This window comes from Bos indicus x Bos taurus, chromosome 24, assembly GCF_003369695.1.
Source record: "Bos indicus x Bos taurus breed Angus x Brahman F1 hybrid chromosome 24, Bos_hybrid_MaternalHap_v2.0, whole genome shotgun sequence".
Taxonomy (NCBI): Eukaryota; Metazoa; Chordata; class Mammalia; order Artiodactyla; family Bovidae; genus Bos; species Bos indicus x Bos taurus.
The window spans coordinates 20,624,548-20,639,735 of record NC_040099.1 but is presented as its reverse complement, the minus strand read 5'-3'; the positions used below and the strand labels follow the sequence as shown (position 1 = coordinate 20,639,735).

The 15,188-nt window shown below is 43.9% G+C and overlaps 1 protein-coding gene across 10 annotated transcripts in view; it reads left to right on the top strand.

The window, feature by feature from the left end:
* FHOD3 (formin homology 2 domain containing 3) overlaps nucleotides 1–15,188 on the top strand; it is a 521,961-nt gene that overhangs the window by 415,540 nt on the left and 91,233 nt on the right. For 8 of the 10 annotated variants that reach the window (XM_027526407.1, XM_027526417.1, XM_027526409.1 and 5 more), the window contains 2 exons: nucleotides 3,092–3,142; nucleotides 9,906–10,120. In XM_027526407.1, coding sequence (XP_027382208.1) covers nucleotides 3,092–3,142; nucleotides 9,906–10,120 — 266 coding nt within the window. The remainder of the gene's footprint in view (nucleotides 1–3,091; nucleotides 3,143–9,905; nucleotides 10,121–15,188) is intronic. The other 2 variants (XM_027526410.1, XM_027526418.1) reach the window with 1 other exon arrangement.

Genomic DNA, 15,188 nt, shown 5'->3' with positions numbered 1-15,188 from the left:
ATGCTCCCTCCTGTCTCTTTTATGCCATCACGCAATGCAGCCATCAGTCATGGACAGATTTAAAGCATGGAGCGCTGAAAACTCTGAACTGGAAAGGGGAGCAGGTGAATTGGGGATGGAGGCTAGCATTCAAAGTTCCACCAAAACCAGGGAGAGTTCACCATTTTTCCCTTCAGTATCACATGGCATGACTCAGAAGCGTCCCCAAACCCAGAAGCACATGCCAGGTGTGAGCTGAAAGGGCTCTAAGGGAACGCCTCTTTCTCTGGACTGTTGTCGTTGTTCAGTCACTAAGTCATGTCTGACCCTTTGCCAACCATGAACTGCAGCACACCAGGCTTCCCTCCTTCACTGTCACCCAGAGTTTGCTCAAACTCATGTCGGTTGATTTGGCGATGTCATTCAAACATCTCATCCTCTGTCACCCCTTCTCCTGCCCTCAATCTTTCCCAGCGTTGTGATCTTTTCCAATAAGTTGACTCTTTGCATCAGGTGGCCAAAATATTGGAGCTTCAGCATCAGTCCCTCTGATGAGGAGCAGCAAAAGGAATTCCTGAGGGTTGGAGAGTTCAGAAGTCTCCTGTTTCATCTTATTTTTTTCTTTGTATCTCTGCCAGCCTCCAAGCAATATGGTTACAGAAGCACAGTGATGACATTAGTGTCCAGGCAGGTGCCTAAAACTCAGGGAGGGAACCCTTCCTGTGCTCAGAAGAGTGTGATGCAAGAACACTTCTTTTCTCCATGTCTCCTTCTGCTGCATTGCCCTGTAAGCAGATGGAGGTACTGAAAGCCTGTAGCAGAGCAGGGAAAGTAAAGCCCAAGTTTTTTGCCCAGAGGACCAGGAAGGGAGACGTAAGTTAGGAGTCCAGAAAATGATGGGAAAGTTATAAAAAGTAGAGAGGTCAAGAGAGCAATCCAGAGGTCATCTCTAGTTTGTGCACATGTGACTCAGAACCTAAACAGGATACCACAAACTTGGAAAACTAAGTTCAGAGTGGAACACACTTAGGTATCAGACTGGCCACAGGGTGGTGCATATGAGGACCTGATAGGAATAGCATTAAAAATATTTGAGAACTGATCTAATGCTGGAACCAATATCAGAAGGCAGTCAGAGCTTATAGGCTGAGCCTAACTTGGTTGATTGCCCACTAAAGGAAAACAATCAAGATTCTTCATAGAATTTAAATAAGGCTCTGAGTCACATTGCAAAATATTTAAAATATACAGAATGCAATCCAAAACAATTTGTCATCGGAATCCAGGAAAAAAAAATCTTCAAAGGGAAAAGAGAATCAAAATATGCTGAACACAAAAGGACATAGATGTTGTCATTATCAGACACAGACTTTAAAGCAGCTGTTATAAACATGTTCTAAGATGTAAAGGCAAATGCTTTTGAAACAAATGAAAAGTCTCTGCAAAGAGATGGAAAATATAAAGAAGAAGCAAATGGAAATACATAGAGAAGCAGAAAATACAATAACCAAAATAAAAAAGGCTTTGAATGGTTTCAGCCGCTGAATAGAAATGAAAGAAAAGTCAGTGAATTTGAAGATGAAACAACAGAAATTATCCGATCTGAAAGACGAAACGAAATATTGGAAAAAAAAAAGAACAGTGTCTGATGGACTCATAAAATAATACATCTTAGCATTTGTGTCTTTGAAGTTCCAGAAGAATAGGATAAGAGTCCATTGTAATATGTATTCAGCCCATATATTGGTAGTAAGAATTAGACCTGGGCAACCTCATCTTCAGAGACCATGCTCATAACTAGCTATTCAGTGTTTTCTCTTGGTCACCAAAGAATCTCTCATCGTTTAAGAGCATAGTGAGATCCTGGCAAAATAAGCCTGTCTAGAAAGGAATGCTGATTATTGTACAGACCACACAGAACTACTGATTATTATGACTTCAATTCTATCCTGAAAATCTGAGGATGTGAATGAAAAGAAATTCAAAGAAGGAAATAGGAAAAGCTTTATAGAATCATGCCTGGGATTAGCCATATGGCTGACCCTTTATCAGCCACCTCATTGATACAAGTTATTCATGTTCCTTGTGCTGTTTTCTTTGCAAAGCATTCTTATCTGTTGTTATTTTTGTTGAATATTATCATAGTTTTCCCGGGTTATGGGAAATGTTATTTCTAGTGTGGTGAGTGATGAGAATGGATGTTTATAAATGATAACACATTTGTGCCTTTGTTGATTTTCCTCCCCCCTCCTAACCTGGTTTAGTTGCTCTTACTATCCCTTTATATCCAGGTTATCAGTGCCCAGAGGGGTGGAGTACTTAAGCTACCTTATGAGGTTCAGTGTAGAAAACTGTAATGTCACAGTGCTCCAGGAAAACAAATAGTTTACTGAGAAGGGACTGACCACATAGTCTTAGACTTAGATTCAAGTTGGAACCTCACCAGGAGAAACAGACAAACAAGCATTAAGACGAGACAGATTTGGGCATATTATGGATAAAGACAAGAGAGAATGCACAAAAGCTTCCAGTGATCTCTGCTTAGAAACTGAAGTGTGAGGGATTCAGAGGAAGAATCTTGGGCTGTGGCAGGAATATCTAAACTGTAGAGTGCAGTACAAATTGGCCAAGACACTTGGGCCCACCCAGATTTAAATCTTGAGAGGAATGTTGGGGAGTTACCAGAGCTTGGCTGTGTGGTACTCACCGCTGAATACTATTGCTTGCTTGTCATTGCCATATCTTATTGATGACTTGGTTTACCTTTTAAAAATCTTTTTGTCTCACCCCTCTTCCCCAAATACTTAAAGTCTTCTTTCTGAAGAGTAATTAGAGTTCTGAGTGAATCCAGTAATCCCTTGTTTTCATCCCTGTGATTTTATATAAAAATGTAGTACTTTTAATTTTCATCTCTGTGATTTTATATAAAAATGTAGTACTTTTAAAGTATAGCCTTTATGTTTATATTTTAAAAATTTAACAATAACCACTTTCCATTTCTGAGATGATAGCTTTCATGATATACTCTGTTAATAATTTCTTGGCAATTTTATGAGCCTCTAATTCTATTGTTTTCCTTCCCCATTTTGTTTGTTTTGCATACTTCCATTAGCCGAGAGTATTTAGACAAAAGAGAAGAACAGAGACAAGCAAGAGAAGAAAGGTTTGTATATCTCTTCTTTCCCATTGTAACCAAATGGCATGTGACGTGTCACTCTTAACGAAGCCGGCAGAGGAGACTTTGGTAGTTAAAATACAATAGCTTCACCTAAGACCTAAGACCTTGGGAGCTGGCATTTTGCAGAATAGAGTGTCCTGGTTATCTCCATTTTCCAAGAAAGTACAGATTAATTATTTAGTGCCATCATGGTGTGAGATATATGTGTCTGTTCCTCCAAAACTCTTCTCCAAATAAACATATAGTTTAGCTTATTGACATGTGGTATATATTTTAAATGTCTTTTTACTACCACTGTTGAGCCTGGGTTAGGTGTCCCTCCTGTGTGTTTCCAAGTCATTTGTTCAGCATTTCTTCAACAAATATTTGAGCCCACACACTATGCCAGGCACTAGCTAGGGTGCCAGACCCTCCCAAGATTCTCCCTGGAGGTGCCTGACCACTTACCCATCCCCTTGCTGAACTGTACTCAGTTCCTGCATGGCAGGAACCATACCTGGTTTTCCTGGGTGTCCCAGTGCCTGCCATAGGGCTTGCAGGTAGCAGACACTTAGGAAGAATGTATTGAATAAATGAGGCTTCCCTGGTAGCTCAGTGGTAAAGAACCTGCCAGCAATGCAGGAGACATGGGTTTGATCCCTGGGTTGGGAAGATCCCATGGAGAAGGAAATGGCAACCCGCTCCAGTATTCTTGCCTAGAGATTCCCAGGCTCAGCCTGGTGGGCTACAGTCCATGGGGTTGCAAAGAGTCAGACATGACTTAGCAACTAACCAACAACCAACAATTGAATAAAGGAGCAAAAGAACCAACAGCTTTAAAATATTTAAGCTGTTAAACCAGTTTGTTCATTTCAATGGCAACATACTTTGGATACCTTTAAACCATATCAAGTTAATATATTCAGTGTCTGGTAAACTTAGATAAGCAGAGGAAATTGTTTTTGGAAGTAGACCAGCAAAAGGCAAGTTTACCCCTAGCTGGACACAACTGTCCAGCTGTACAGTTGTGAGAGCTGGACCGTAAAGAAAGCAGAGTGCCAAAGAATTGATGCCTTTGAACTGTGGTGCTGGAAAAGACTCCTGAGAGTCCTTTGGACAGCAGTGAGATCAAACCAGTCAATCGTAAGGAAAATCAACCCTGAATTCTCATTGGAAGGACTGATGCTGAAGCTGAAACTCCAGTATGTTGGTCATCTGATGCAAACAGCTAATTCATTGGAAAAGTCCCTGATGCTGGGAGATTGAGGACAGAAGGAGAAGAGGTTGTCAGAGGATAAGATGGTTGGATGGCATCACAGATGCAATGGACATGAACTTGGGCAAACTTAGGGAGATGGTGAGGGACAGGGAGGCCTGGCTTGCTACAGTCCATGGGTCACAAAGATCAGACCCAACTGTGCGACTGAACAGCTGTGCAGCCTGCAGTTATTCCCTCTACCACCAGGTGGGGGTTACTGCACAGAGAGACTGGAAAGGCTGGGCTCATACCAGAGCCAGTCCGGAACCAATCAGTCTCTGAACTATGCCAATAAAAAGTGGAATTGTGCTAATTTTTTTTAGACACCATCAGCTAAATAGATCAGGACAGTCTCAGACAGGGAAGAGTGGAGACTGTCTGTGTTCAATTAAAAGTTAGATGCTTACGTCGGCCTCATAAACAAAACCATGGCATTACTTTAATTCCAGTGTTCTATTAGATTATTGCCATCCTGATAACCAGTTGTGGCCAGCAAATTTATAGTAAAAGATGCTGGTAAAGAAACTCTAGTAAGTACCTGTTTTTTGTTTTTTGTTACACTGGAGGACATGACATATACCCTGGTTTAAGAAATCAAATTTTAGGACTCCCTTGCTAGTCTAGTGGTTAAGACTCCACCTTCTAATGCAGGAGGTATGGGTTCGATCCATGGTCAGGGAGCTAGGATCTCATGTGCCTCATGACCGAGAGACCAGAACATAAAACAGAAGCAAAATTATAACAAATTCAATAAAGACTAAAAAAAAAAAAATGGTTCACATAAAAAAAAAAATCTTAAAAAAGAAATCAAGTTGTATCTTTTAGCTTTCCCTCTGGACTCTGAACTTTTTTGAGCTTTTGGACAACTTGACAGTCATGTTGTATCTGTACAGGCAAGACTTTAAAGCTCCTGGAGAGAAGACCAGGTACTGTGTGCATCAAGATCTGAGCTGGTTCAGACTGGAATCTAGTTTTTTCCAAATTGCTGAGGGCTGCCTCATTCTGCATATTATTTACTACTCTTTCCCCTGAAGTAGAGCATCACTTACCTGGAAAACTCACGCAGAGGAGGTTTCTACTCCTCTTCTCTGGCCTCCACTCTCTCCCCGACACCACCCACCACCCTGGGTCTTCTTAACTGGTGTGGGATCGGGTTCTCCATGGCCCCATGTGGGGTTCTTTCTGTACAGCCTGCCTTTCTGTTTACCTGAGATTTGGGGAAGCAGCCAAGTGTTTTCCTTTGATTTGGACCAGCCACTTTTCCTGGTTAGTTGGCTGTTTGAATTACCTGGTAAAGATGGAAGTGAGGGAGATATACTTTCATCCCTTGTTGGAAAGCAGTTGGGAGTTCCTGGTAAGCCAGGAAAAGATAAGATTTCCAAGTTATAATGGAACTTGGGAATGGATGGGAAAACTAATGGAGATCAGAGGTGGAAAGAGACATGGAAGAGAACTCCATCTGTTAACTCTTTCAGGGTGGAGCCAGGCATGTTTGTTTGGTCCCATGACTCAGAAAAGACAGCCAGACTCACAGCAGAGAGGTTTTGAGGTTCATATAACCTAGTATAATGAGATGAATGTCATTTTGCTATTTTGAGGGGTAATGGCCATGCATACAAATTTGGTTTGATTTTTAATTTTAAAATTTCATGTCATCCCATTCCATAATTTTAGGTAAGCTGTTTTATTGATAATGGTGCAGATCCAGAGTAAGTCTCTGTCTGGTCTATTTCTAATTTTTTGTAAGTATTTATAAGAAAGTCTCTGTCTGATATTGATTGACTTGATGTTCATGAATGATTCTTTTTTAGGGGTCATAAGGAATGAGATCTGGGCTGGGAATCGTTGGGTTGGGATGGAGGTCAGGGTGAGAGTGGTCTGAGGGAGCTGGCAGGACTTGGAGAGGAGGTGCCTTATGGGAAGCAGAGGTTCTGAGGACAGAGTGCAAAGGGGACGGCTGGGACTGGGCAAGGATTTGGGAAATCATGCATCACAGTGATCCTGAAGCAATAAGAGCGGATTCTGAACATGATCTGAGGACAGACTAGAAGTTAGAGGGAGCCAGGTTTTGGTTTAAGGGAGAATTTCCAAGCACTTGGGTGGCAGGAAGAGTCATTAGTAAGTAGGTGCAGTGAAAAGTCATGCAGGGTTTCTAGTGCCTACTAGAGATTTAATAATTTAGATTTGAGCAAGCTCTGGGAGTTTGTAATGGACAGGGAAGTCTGGCGTGCTGCAGTTCATAGGGTCATAAAGAGTCGGACACGACTGAGCAACTGAGCTGACTGAACTGAGTGCTTTTAGTTTTTAGCACATGACAGGCACTCAACAGAATATTTAATAAATAATGAAAAGATAAATGAATTAGATTGGACAGAGGCAAGATAATGAGAATGTTTCAACGAGGGTAGGCAAAATGAAAAGTATTTTGAGTCGGGGGCATAGTCTGTTGATAGAAACCAAGTACTTTGTTCCTAGGAGGCTACATCAGAATCTGTTGATTGGAGGCAGTGTTGCTAGGCAGCCGAGGCGTGACCATCATCAAATGGGCTGGGGGGCTCCTAGGATCGAGCACCACTTAGATCACTCTCGCAGGGAAGGTCGGGATAGAGGTCCAGCTTCCTCCCCAGGTTTTGCCAGAGGTGTCCATGGGGCAGGAGAGGTTGCCGAGCTTGAAGGTCTCCACGCTGGGTAGCCTGGCGCTCCCCAAGCATGCCCATCACCACTCCACCCATCGCAGGAATACAGAAACATAGCGGCTCTTGACACTTGGGCCTCCCCACCTCTGCCGTGTTTTAATGTTAATTGTGGAAAAGTGTACATAACATATAACTTACTGTTTTAACCATTTTAAAATGTATAATCCAGTAGTGTTAAATACATTCACATTTTTGTGCAACTAGCCTCCAGCACTCTTTGTCTATAGAACTGACCCCTTAACCCTAAATCCTGCCATTTTTGTCTGTCATCTAAAGATCTTAAAAACAAGTCAGATTAAACCCCTGACTCGTCCCCTCTGCCTGTCTCAGGGATCCTCAGGGGTGACATCCATGAGCCAAGAAGTGCACAGGAATAGTCTTTGAGAAGTCTATCCAGACCCTGGACCCCCTGGGGTCCCCCCTGAAAATGGGGTGAACCCTTTGGCTGCCAGCACTTAGCTACCAGCCTGGCTTCCCACAGGGAGGGGACCAGAGAGGCTAGGGTGGGGCTGGCAGAAATGGAGGTTGGTGATGGGTTGTCCTCCTGGCCTGAAGCCTTCTGTGTGGGGCTTCATTACTTCTCTCCCTGATTTTGCTAGAGCATGGCTTCCCTCCTCTAGGATCCCCATCTCTGGGACATGTCCAGACCCTCTTGTTTGCCCTGGATTCCTCCTGCCCCCTGCCCTTGCCACTTGGACTCCACATGGGGACACGTGGGCCCGTAATGTGATCTCCTGGCCTCCCAGCCTTCCTGGCCTTCCATTTGCCCCCAGCCCTTTCATAATAAAATACAGGCCCCGACACTTGCCCTCAAGACCACTGTCTTCCATGATTCCTGTCACTTTCACCACCTGGTAGTTTTTTTGGGGCCCATCTGCATTAACTTCAGAAATATCTCCTTTATGGTACTTTTCCTACTTTTTGAGAGATGACGTTGTTGGCAAGGAAAGTCCAGAGTCTCTAAAGCTTTCTTTCTGGGTCGAGTTTCACCCTGTTAACCATCAGACAGACATTTGTAAATGCAGATCCACATCATGCGTTTTAGCAGAGAGTCACCAGGAAAGTAAGCTCACTCCGCAAGAAGGTGAAATCCATGGCCCTGCCCTCTGGCGCCCTGGGCCGCAGGGAGATGAGAGCACGTGGGCTGCTCCTGGAGGGTTCTTTGCCTCCTTCCCATCAGCCCATGAATGCATGGCGCCCAGGGAAAGAACTGAGGATGGTGATCTTCCTGTTCTCAAAAAGTCCTATCATCTGCTTGTTGAAAACAGACATACACATGTGAAAAGATGACTAAATATGCCAGTCAGTAAATGTAAAATGCCATCTGAGTTGAATGGGCTACATATCTGACATGAGTTCAGAGGCAAGGGCAAGATCACTTCCAGCTGTGGTGGTCAGGACAGGCCCCCCCTGGGGAAGATGCGCGTGTGAGCCTGTCCCGGGGCCTGGCGGGAGAGCTGTGATGACTGCAGACCTGGGAGCCACGCCCCCTAAAGGGTGGATGAAGAAATGTGTGCTTTCTAAAGGCATTCTTTTAAAAGGTTCAATGTGTGTGCTCTGCCTTTCTTATCCAGCTGAAGTAAGAGCGCCGTGTGTGCAGTGTCTGGGTAGGGGCTACAGGGTCTAGGGCCGGGGGCTTGCCCTTGGGAAGTAACTGAAGCAGTGAGTTTAGGTGGATGTGAGTGAGGGTCTGGAATAAGCATTTGCAAAGTTTTGTGGTGGGTATGATAGTCAAAAGAGGTTTCCCAGGTGGCGCCGGTGGTAAAGAACCCGCCTGCCAATGCAAGAGACATCGGAGACGTGGGTTTGATCCCTAGATCAGGAAGCTTCCCTGAAGTTGGGCATAGCAACTCACTCCAGTATTCTTGCCTGGAGAATCCCATGGACGGAGGAGTCTGGTGGGCGAGAGTCCATAGGATTGCAAAAGAGTCAGACACCACTGAATCAACTTAGCATGCACGCACACATGATAGTCAAAAACCTGCTACAGCTGAGTTCATGAATTTATTCCTGAACAAATAATGATGGGTAAAATTAGCAGACATCTGGAAGAGGCACATATTTCAGAGTTATTTTGGTCTGATCTATAAAGCACTCTATGAGGAATATGATTGGTAGCTGGTCTTAATAAACAGTTAGTGGGTTCTGCCTGCCTGAAATGCAAAACAGATGTATCTTTGTTCTTTTAAACTGACTTTGATGAATAAACTATATGTGACGTCAGGGCCAAGCTATTGGATGTCTGAGTCCTACTCAGAAATATTTTAGAATATAAAAAACTTTCCATGGTCGACACGGAGAGAACAAAGTGAATTCCAGTCACATTGCTGTTAGCGTTGAGGCAGGTTCAGAAATCCAGGGAAGGCTTCATCCAACAACCTTTTGGTATTTTGGGGCATTGTTCCTGTCTGCTGCACCAAGGCACCCTCCCATTTCACAGCTGTGAGCTCTGAGGGCGTGTGGTTTTCAGCTGTCACTGTTGGGGCTTTTTTGATGGTCATTATTGCTGTTTGGCTTGTTTGCACAAATGTTTCCTAATAGAGCAAACTAGGATTCTGCAGCAGTGATCTGGTATCTGGAGACTGTGATGTTACCACTTCCCCCAATTTGTTTGGTTATGAATGATGCAGGATTTTTAATCATTAGCATCTTGGCTTTGCTGGGTGTTTTTGGCAGACGGGCCCTCCAGCCAGCCCTGCGCTGTGCTCTTTGCATCAGGAAACCAGCTCACTCTGCAGGTGTTTCATCCATAAACAAGCACCAGCCACGGGCTCCTCTTTCTTTTTACGGAAACCCTTTGGAATTTAACTTTCAGATACAAATACTTGGAGCAGTTGGCAGCTGAGGCGCATGAGAAGGAGCTGAGAAGCCGGAGTGCGAGCCGGGGCAGAGCTGACCTCTCCTTGGACCTGACCTCACCGGCAGCCCCCGCCTCCCCCGCCCCCCTGGGTCGTAGCCCTTCATCTCTAGACTCGCAGGAGGTTCCCACGGTATCATCCTCCTCCCCAGGAACGCCTCAGCATCCCCAAGGTGAGTGAAGGGAGAGGAGAGGGGAACTGATGCGGTAATTAACATCAGACAGGCTTCTAGGCAGCAGGAACCATCCCAACGTGCAAACTCATACTGAGAGGCAGGCAGCTAATGGGAAGCTTCAGGGGTGGCTGTGACCTGAGCTGTCACTAATAGCAAGGGGTTTGCAAAGCCACTTACTACAGCAAAATTATTTATAAAGCTTGTCAGTGTATGATCACTGGAAAGGGAGAATGCTGAAAATAAGACTCACTTTGACATTTAATCCTAATTCACAGGATAATAAGTTAGGATTAATTAATTCCTCTGTCATTTGCATGTTCTCTATTTATTGGCTCTGCTCCTCCCGTAGGAACTGTCGGTCTGGTTTAAGTTACACTGATAGAGGGTAAAATTAACCAGAGCAAACAAAGAAACATGGACCTCATGCAAACAGAAGTAAAATATTGAAGAAGGAAAAAAAGAAGATAGTAAAGATGACTGGCCTGTGGTATGGGGGTGGGTGTAGATGCTTGTGTTAGAAGCAGACAGACAGGCTCTCCCTGGAGAAACTGCCTGTCGTCTTAGCTTTATTTGGAGAAAAGCAGTGCCATCGTACCCTGCAGCCTCGGAGCATCAGCAGATTTCCTGATGGCTCTGCAAATTGTGGGTCCGTTTTCTTTCACGTTGTCAGAGAGGATGGTCCTCGGGTACAGGCGCCTAACGCTGCATGTTGACTAACCCTGCAGCCAGCACGGTTTGGTTTAATCGAGTGTGATGGCTCACAGCCTGCTGTAGGCTTAGCCAACTGAAGACAGCGGAGACACTAAACTTTTAACTCTAGGAAGGTTGACTAAATATGGCGTAAAGTCTAATTTAAACAAGGCAGGACTCCATGACCTCAGCAGAACTGGCTGTAACTGAACCATCTTGTCTGTCCAGTTCTTTGCTGGCTCTCCGAGCCTTGGGGCTCAATCTCCTGGAGCGGGCTGGTTCCATCCCAGCTCCCCATCACGTCCTGTTACTCCTGGTCCTGGAGCCATGGAAGATTGTCCTGGGCAGATGGCTCAGTCCTAGATGAGTAATGTCGGTCTTAAAATGTTAAGACTCCGGGAATCAGGAAAACAGATTTCTCTGTAACAGCAGTGTGCTTTCCAAACTCAGCCTGATATCACTGTTCTATCTAAATGGTGGTATTTCCAGAGGCCATATAAAAAATATTCCCCCTGCAAGCTGTGGTTCAGGACTTAATCTGGATACTTTTAACTCTAAGAGTTGTTATCTCCAGCGCTTTACAGAAGGGTTTTGTCCAAACTGTGACGTACAGAATGGCCCCAAGCTAAGAAGGAATTGTCAGTATCTATAAATACTGTTTGTCCTCGAGATTTTTAATCTATTTGATGTTTGTGGCAAAACCAAGACAGTTCCCTGAGTATTTTGTCCAGTGTCAGTCAAACTTGAAGCCATCCTATCCAATTAAAAAGAGAGTGTTTTAAACTTTAATCAGAACACAGGAAATATTTTGTATGTACATAATATGCATTTGTGGAAGGTTATTTCAGTATGTTTTCAGAAAGATAAATAGCAAATGTCATTTTCCTCTTCAGAGAAGGGGTAAACAGAGACTAAGAAAATGTTTGACTGAAATCACACCCTAAATGGTTATCTACATCAGAAAAAGGAATATTGGACTTGAATTTAGACACAGTTACAAATTAACGGAACAGCATTGGTGTTTCCTTTTTCCTTAGGGAGAGGGGAAACGCAGTGGCTCTTATAGAAACACTTCCATCATATATTAAGTTATTATCATCCATCAAATCAGCTGGAGCCAGCAAAGTGTTCTAACATCCTTGTCCTAGTATATAACCGAGTTATTCGATTGGAAAGTCTAAGTGTAGAAGAAGAAAAGGCTGTAGGAGGATGCTCTCAAGAGAACTGATGAAGCATCTTTCGGATTTGGAGCCTTTGGACCAGAACACAAAGTAGGTGTGGCGTAAGGGCTTTTCTTCTCCTGGTTTGTTACTATCTTGGAAGCATTCCACGAGGTCCCGGTTACTGGTCTCATCTTTTCACCAGGTCCCCGTTTTCAAATGCTCAGAGTAATTTTTTGCTGATCCCTAATATTTAGAATATTCCAACAGCTGGGGGAAGAATAAAATATATAATCACACATCCAGATGTTTGTCTTGCACCGAACACCTGGCACATGGTCCAAACATGCCAGGGGTTGACTCGCTTTTTCGTTCTTTATCCTTGTGGGGTCATGTGCTAATAATTCATTTCTCATTTCTGTAGCACTTAGCTGCTTCCTTCCAAATGCTGCTCTTTAATACCTTGTGGTGCATCTCAGTAAGGAAGGGAGATGCTCTTATCCATACTTCACGGAGGCTCGGATAGATGGGGATGTGCTTCAGATCTTGCTGGTGCCATGCTGGGAGTAAAGATCACTGTTTCACTCCCAACCCAGCCATTCATTGTGCCATGGTATCTGTGGTGATGCTCCCAAGAATCCCATGCCGTCCCCTCACAACCCTCTCCCCAGTATCTATCAAAATTGTGACCTACATTTCAGAATTACATTTACAAAGAAAAAGGAACAGCAAATATTTATTCCTGAATTATGTATACCTTAGGGTTAAAGGTCACTCTGTGAGTTCTTACGTAAATTCTTTTGATAACAGAATATATGAAAACATTAAAGCTTTCCCTCCCTTTTCCCTTACAAAATATATTTACGAAGAGGGAAGAGTTAATGGTAAAATACCTGTAGCGTTATGTGGCGTCTAGTGAGATCTTTCAGCCAAAAACCTTCCCAGCTAAATCTGCTGTAACTTTTGTGTAAATCACGCCACTGCTCCCACCATCGAGTCATTGTGTGCTTGAATTATTTTTCCATCTGGCCCTCTTGTGGTTCATAGCAGGTGTTTGTCCCAGTGGTGCCTAAAACTGGTGGTGATGATCTGAATATTTTTCCTTTGTGACAAAGTGCCAGGCCTGTGTGCGCTCATTTGCGCTGTGCTCTAATTAATGGAGACGATTAGCCCCCAGTTTAGGCAACCATGGAAGGACCGCTCTCTTCATCCATTGCTTTAATTGTTATTTTTTAAATTTTATTTACTTACTGGCTGCACTGGGTCTTCATTGCTGCAGAGATGGCTTTCACGGCTTTCTTTACTTGAGGAGACGGGGGCTTCTCTTCGTTGCGATACAAGGGCTTCTGACTGCAGTGTTCCTCTCGTTGTGGAACACAGGCTGTAGGGCACCGGGGCTTCAGTAGTTGTGGTCTCCGGGCCCCAGAGCACAGGCTCCGTAGTTGTGGTATGCGGGCTCAGTTGTTCCGAGGCATATGGGATCTTCCCCGGCCAGGGTTTGAACCTGTGTCGCCTGCATTGGCAGGCGGAGTCTTATCCCCTGGCCCACCAGGGAAGTCCCATTGCTTGAATTATGCTTTCCCTATTTTCACTGAGCCCTCATGGTATCCATCAGAATATCTATCCAATAAATGTGTTTCCTGTTATTTTAAAGCTTTCAGAGATGACTCTGGAAACACACAAGTTTTCCACACTAGGTAGAGAAAAGGTGCAACGTTCTTTTGGAATGGAGTTCTTCGATGTGGCTTTAAGGAAATTACTCTGAGGATTGAAAACAATGATCATCTAGGAACTCCCTGACAGTCCAGTGTTTAGGACTCTGCACTTTTAATTCCAAGGGCCTGGGGCTCAATCCCTGGTTGGAGAACTAAGATCCTGCAAGCCACTTAATATGGCCAGGAAAAAAAAAAAAGATAATCTGTAGGCCCACAGTGAAGTCAGTGCAGCAAGGTAAACTGTTAGGCCAGGGGTGTCAGATCTTGGTAACCTATTTCATGGAAACAAAGTGGAGAAAATCGCTGATCTCGAAACCAGGTTTTGATGGTGGTCCCTGCAGGATGTCCTGGGGTTGAACTGCCTTCCTTGGAGGCTAGAACTGTGTTCTTCCCAGGCTCCCTGGCTCCAATACCGGAGTGCCCCCTGAGGCTAAATGAGAGAAATGACCATCCCCAGGAGAAGGAAGATGCTGTCAAGAGTTGATAAGGTGATTTCACTCATTAATATAGCCACGAAAGCACACATAATGGCTAGATTATTTTTCTTATTTTGAGCTCGGTACTTTTTATTTTACACACAGAGCTAGCATGTTACAGATGCATTTAAAAATTTACCATACTCTATTAATTCTATGTCAAGGAAAAATACGTTCAACAGTATGATTTTTTTTCTACCTGTAATTGATTCCTACATATTTCCAAATGTCTTACTCTTTGGCGCTGGAGATATAAAATGTGGCTTATGTGGTCACGGCCTATTCACCAGCACTCAGCTAGAGGCACTTACAGAAATTATGGGCATGGTAAACTAATATTTTCTCTAAACCATGAATAGAACCTAGGTCTCCCACCTTGCAGGCAGATTCTTTACCAGCTGAGCCACCAGGGAAGCCCAAGAATACTGGAGTGGGTAGCCTATCCTTTCTCCAGGAGAACTTCTTGACCCAGGAATAGAACCAGGGTCTCCTGCATTGCAGGTGGATTCTTTACCAGTTGAGCTACCCGGGAAGCCCCTAAGCATTTACAGTACTGGTAAATATGATAATTCTTCTAGTCTTCTGATCTTCACACCTGGAAATAAAATATAGACATACAGTAATGGCATGAAATGTTCAATTTGTTTCCGTGAATCATCATTTTTCATCATTTTCATTCATTATGGCTACTGTCATCGTTACCAGTCACTGACTGAGCATCTTTGTTACCTTCATTGTGTAACATATTTTTGGTGTCCTTCAGGCAAAAAGGTGCTCTCCTAGGTTACCCTGTCCACAGGGTAGAGATCAGAAACATCTGGCATCCTGTTTCCAGCTGGCACAGAAGCAATGGAATATCATCCATCATCAGCCTAATGCATGCTGGTTCCCTTGCATAAAGCTTCTGGACACCTCCAGTCCAGGATTTCGTGAGTTGGCAGGAAACTAGATTCCTGGTGGTTCTGTGACTCAGGGCTGCCCCACCTCACCTGACTGCTGCTACTTAATGCCATTTGTTCAATGA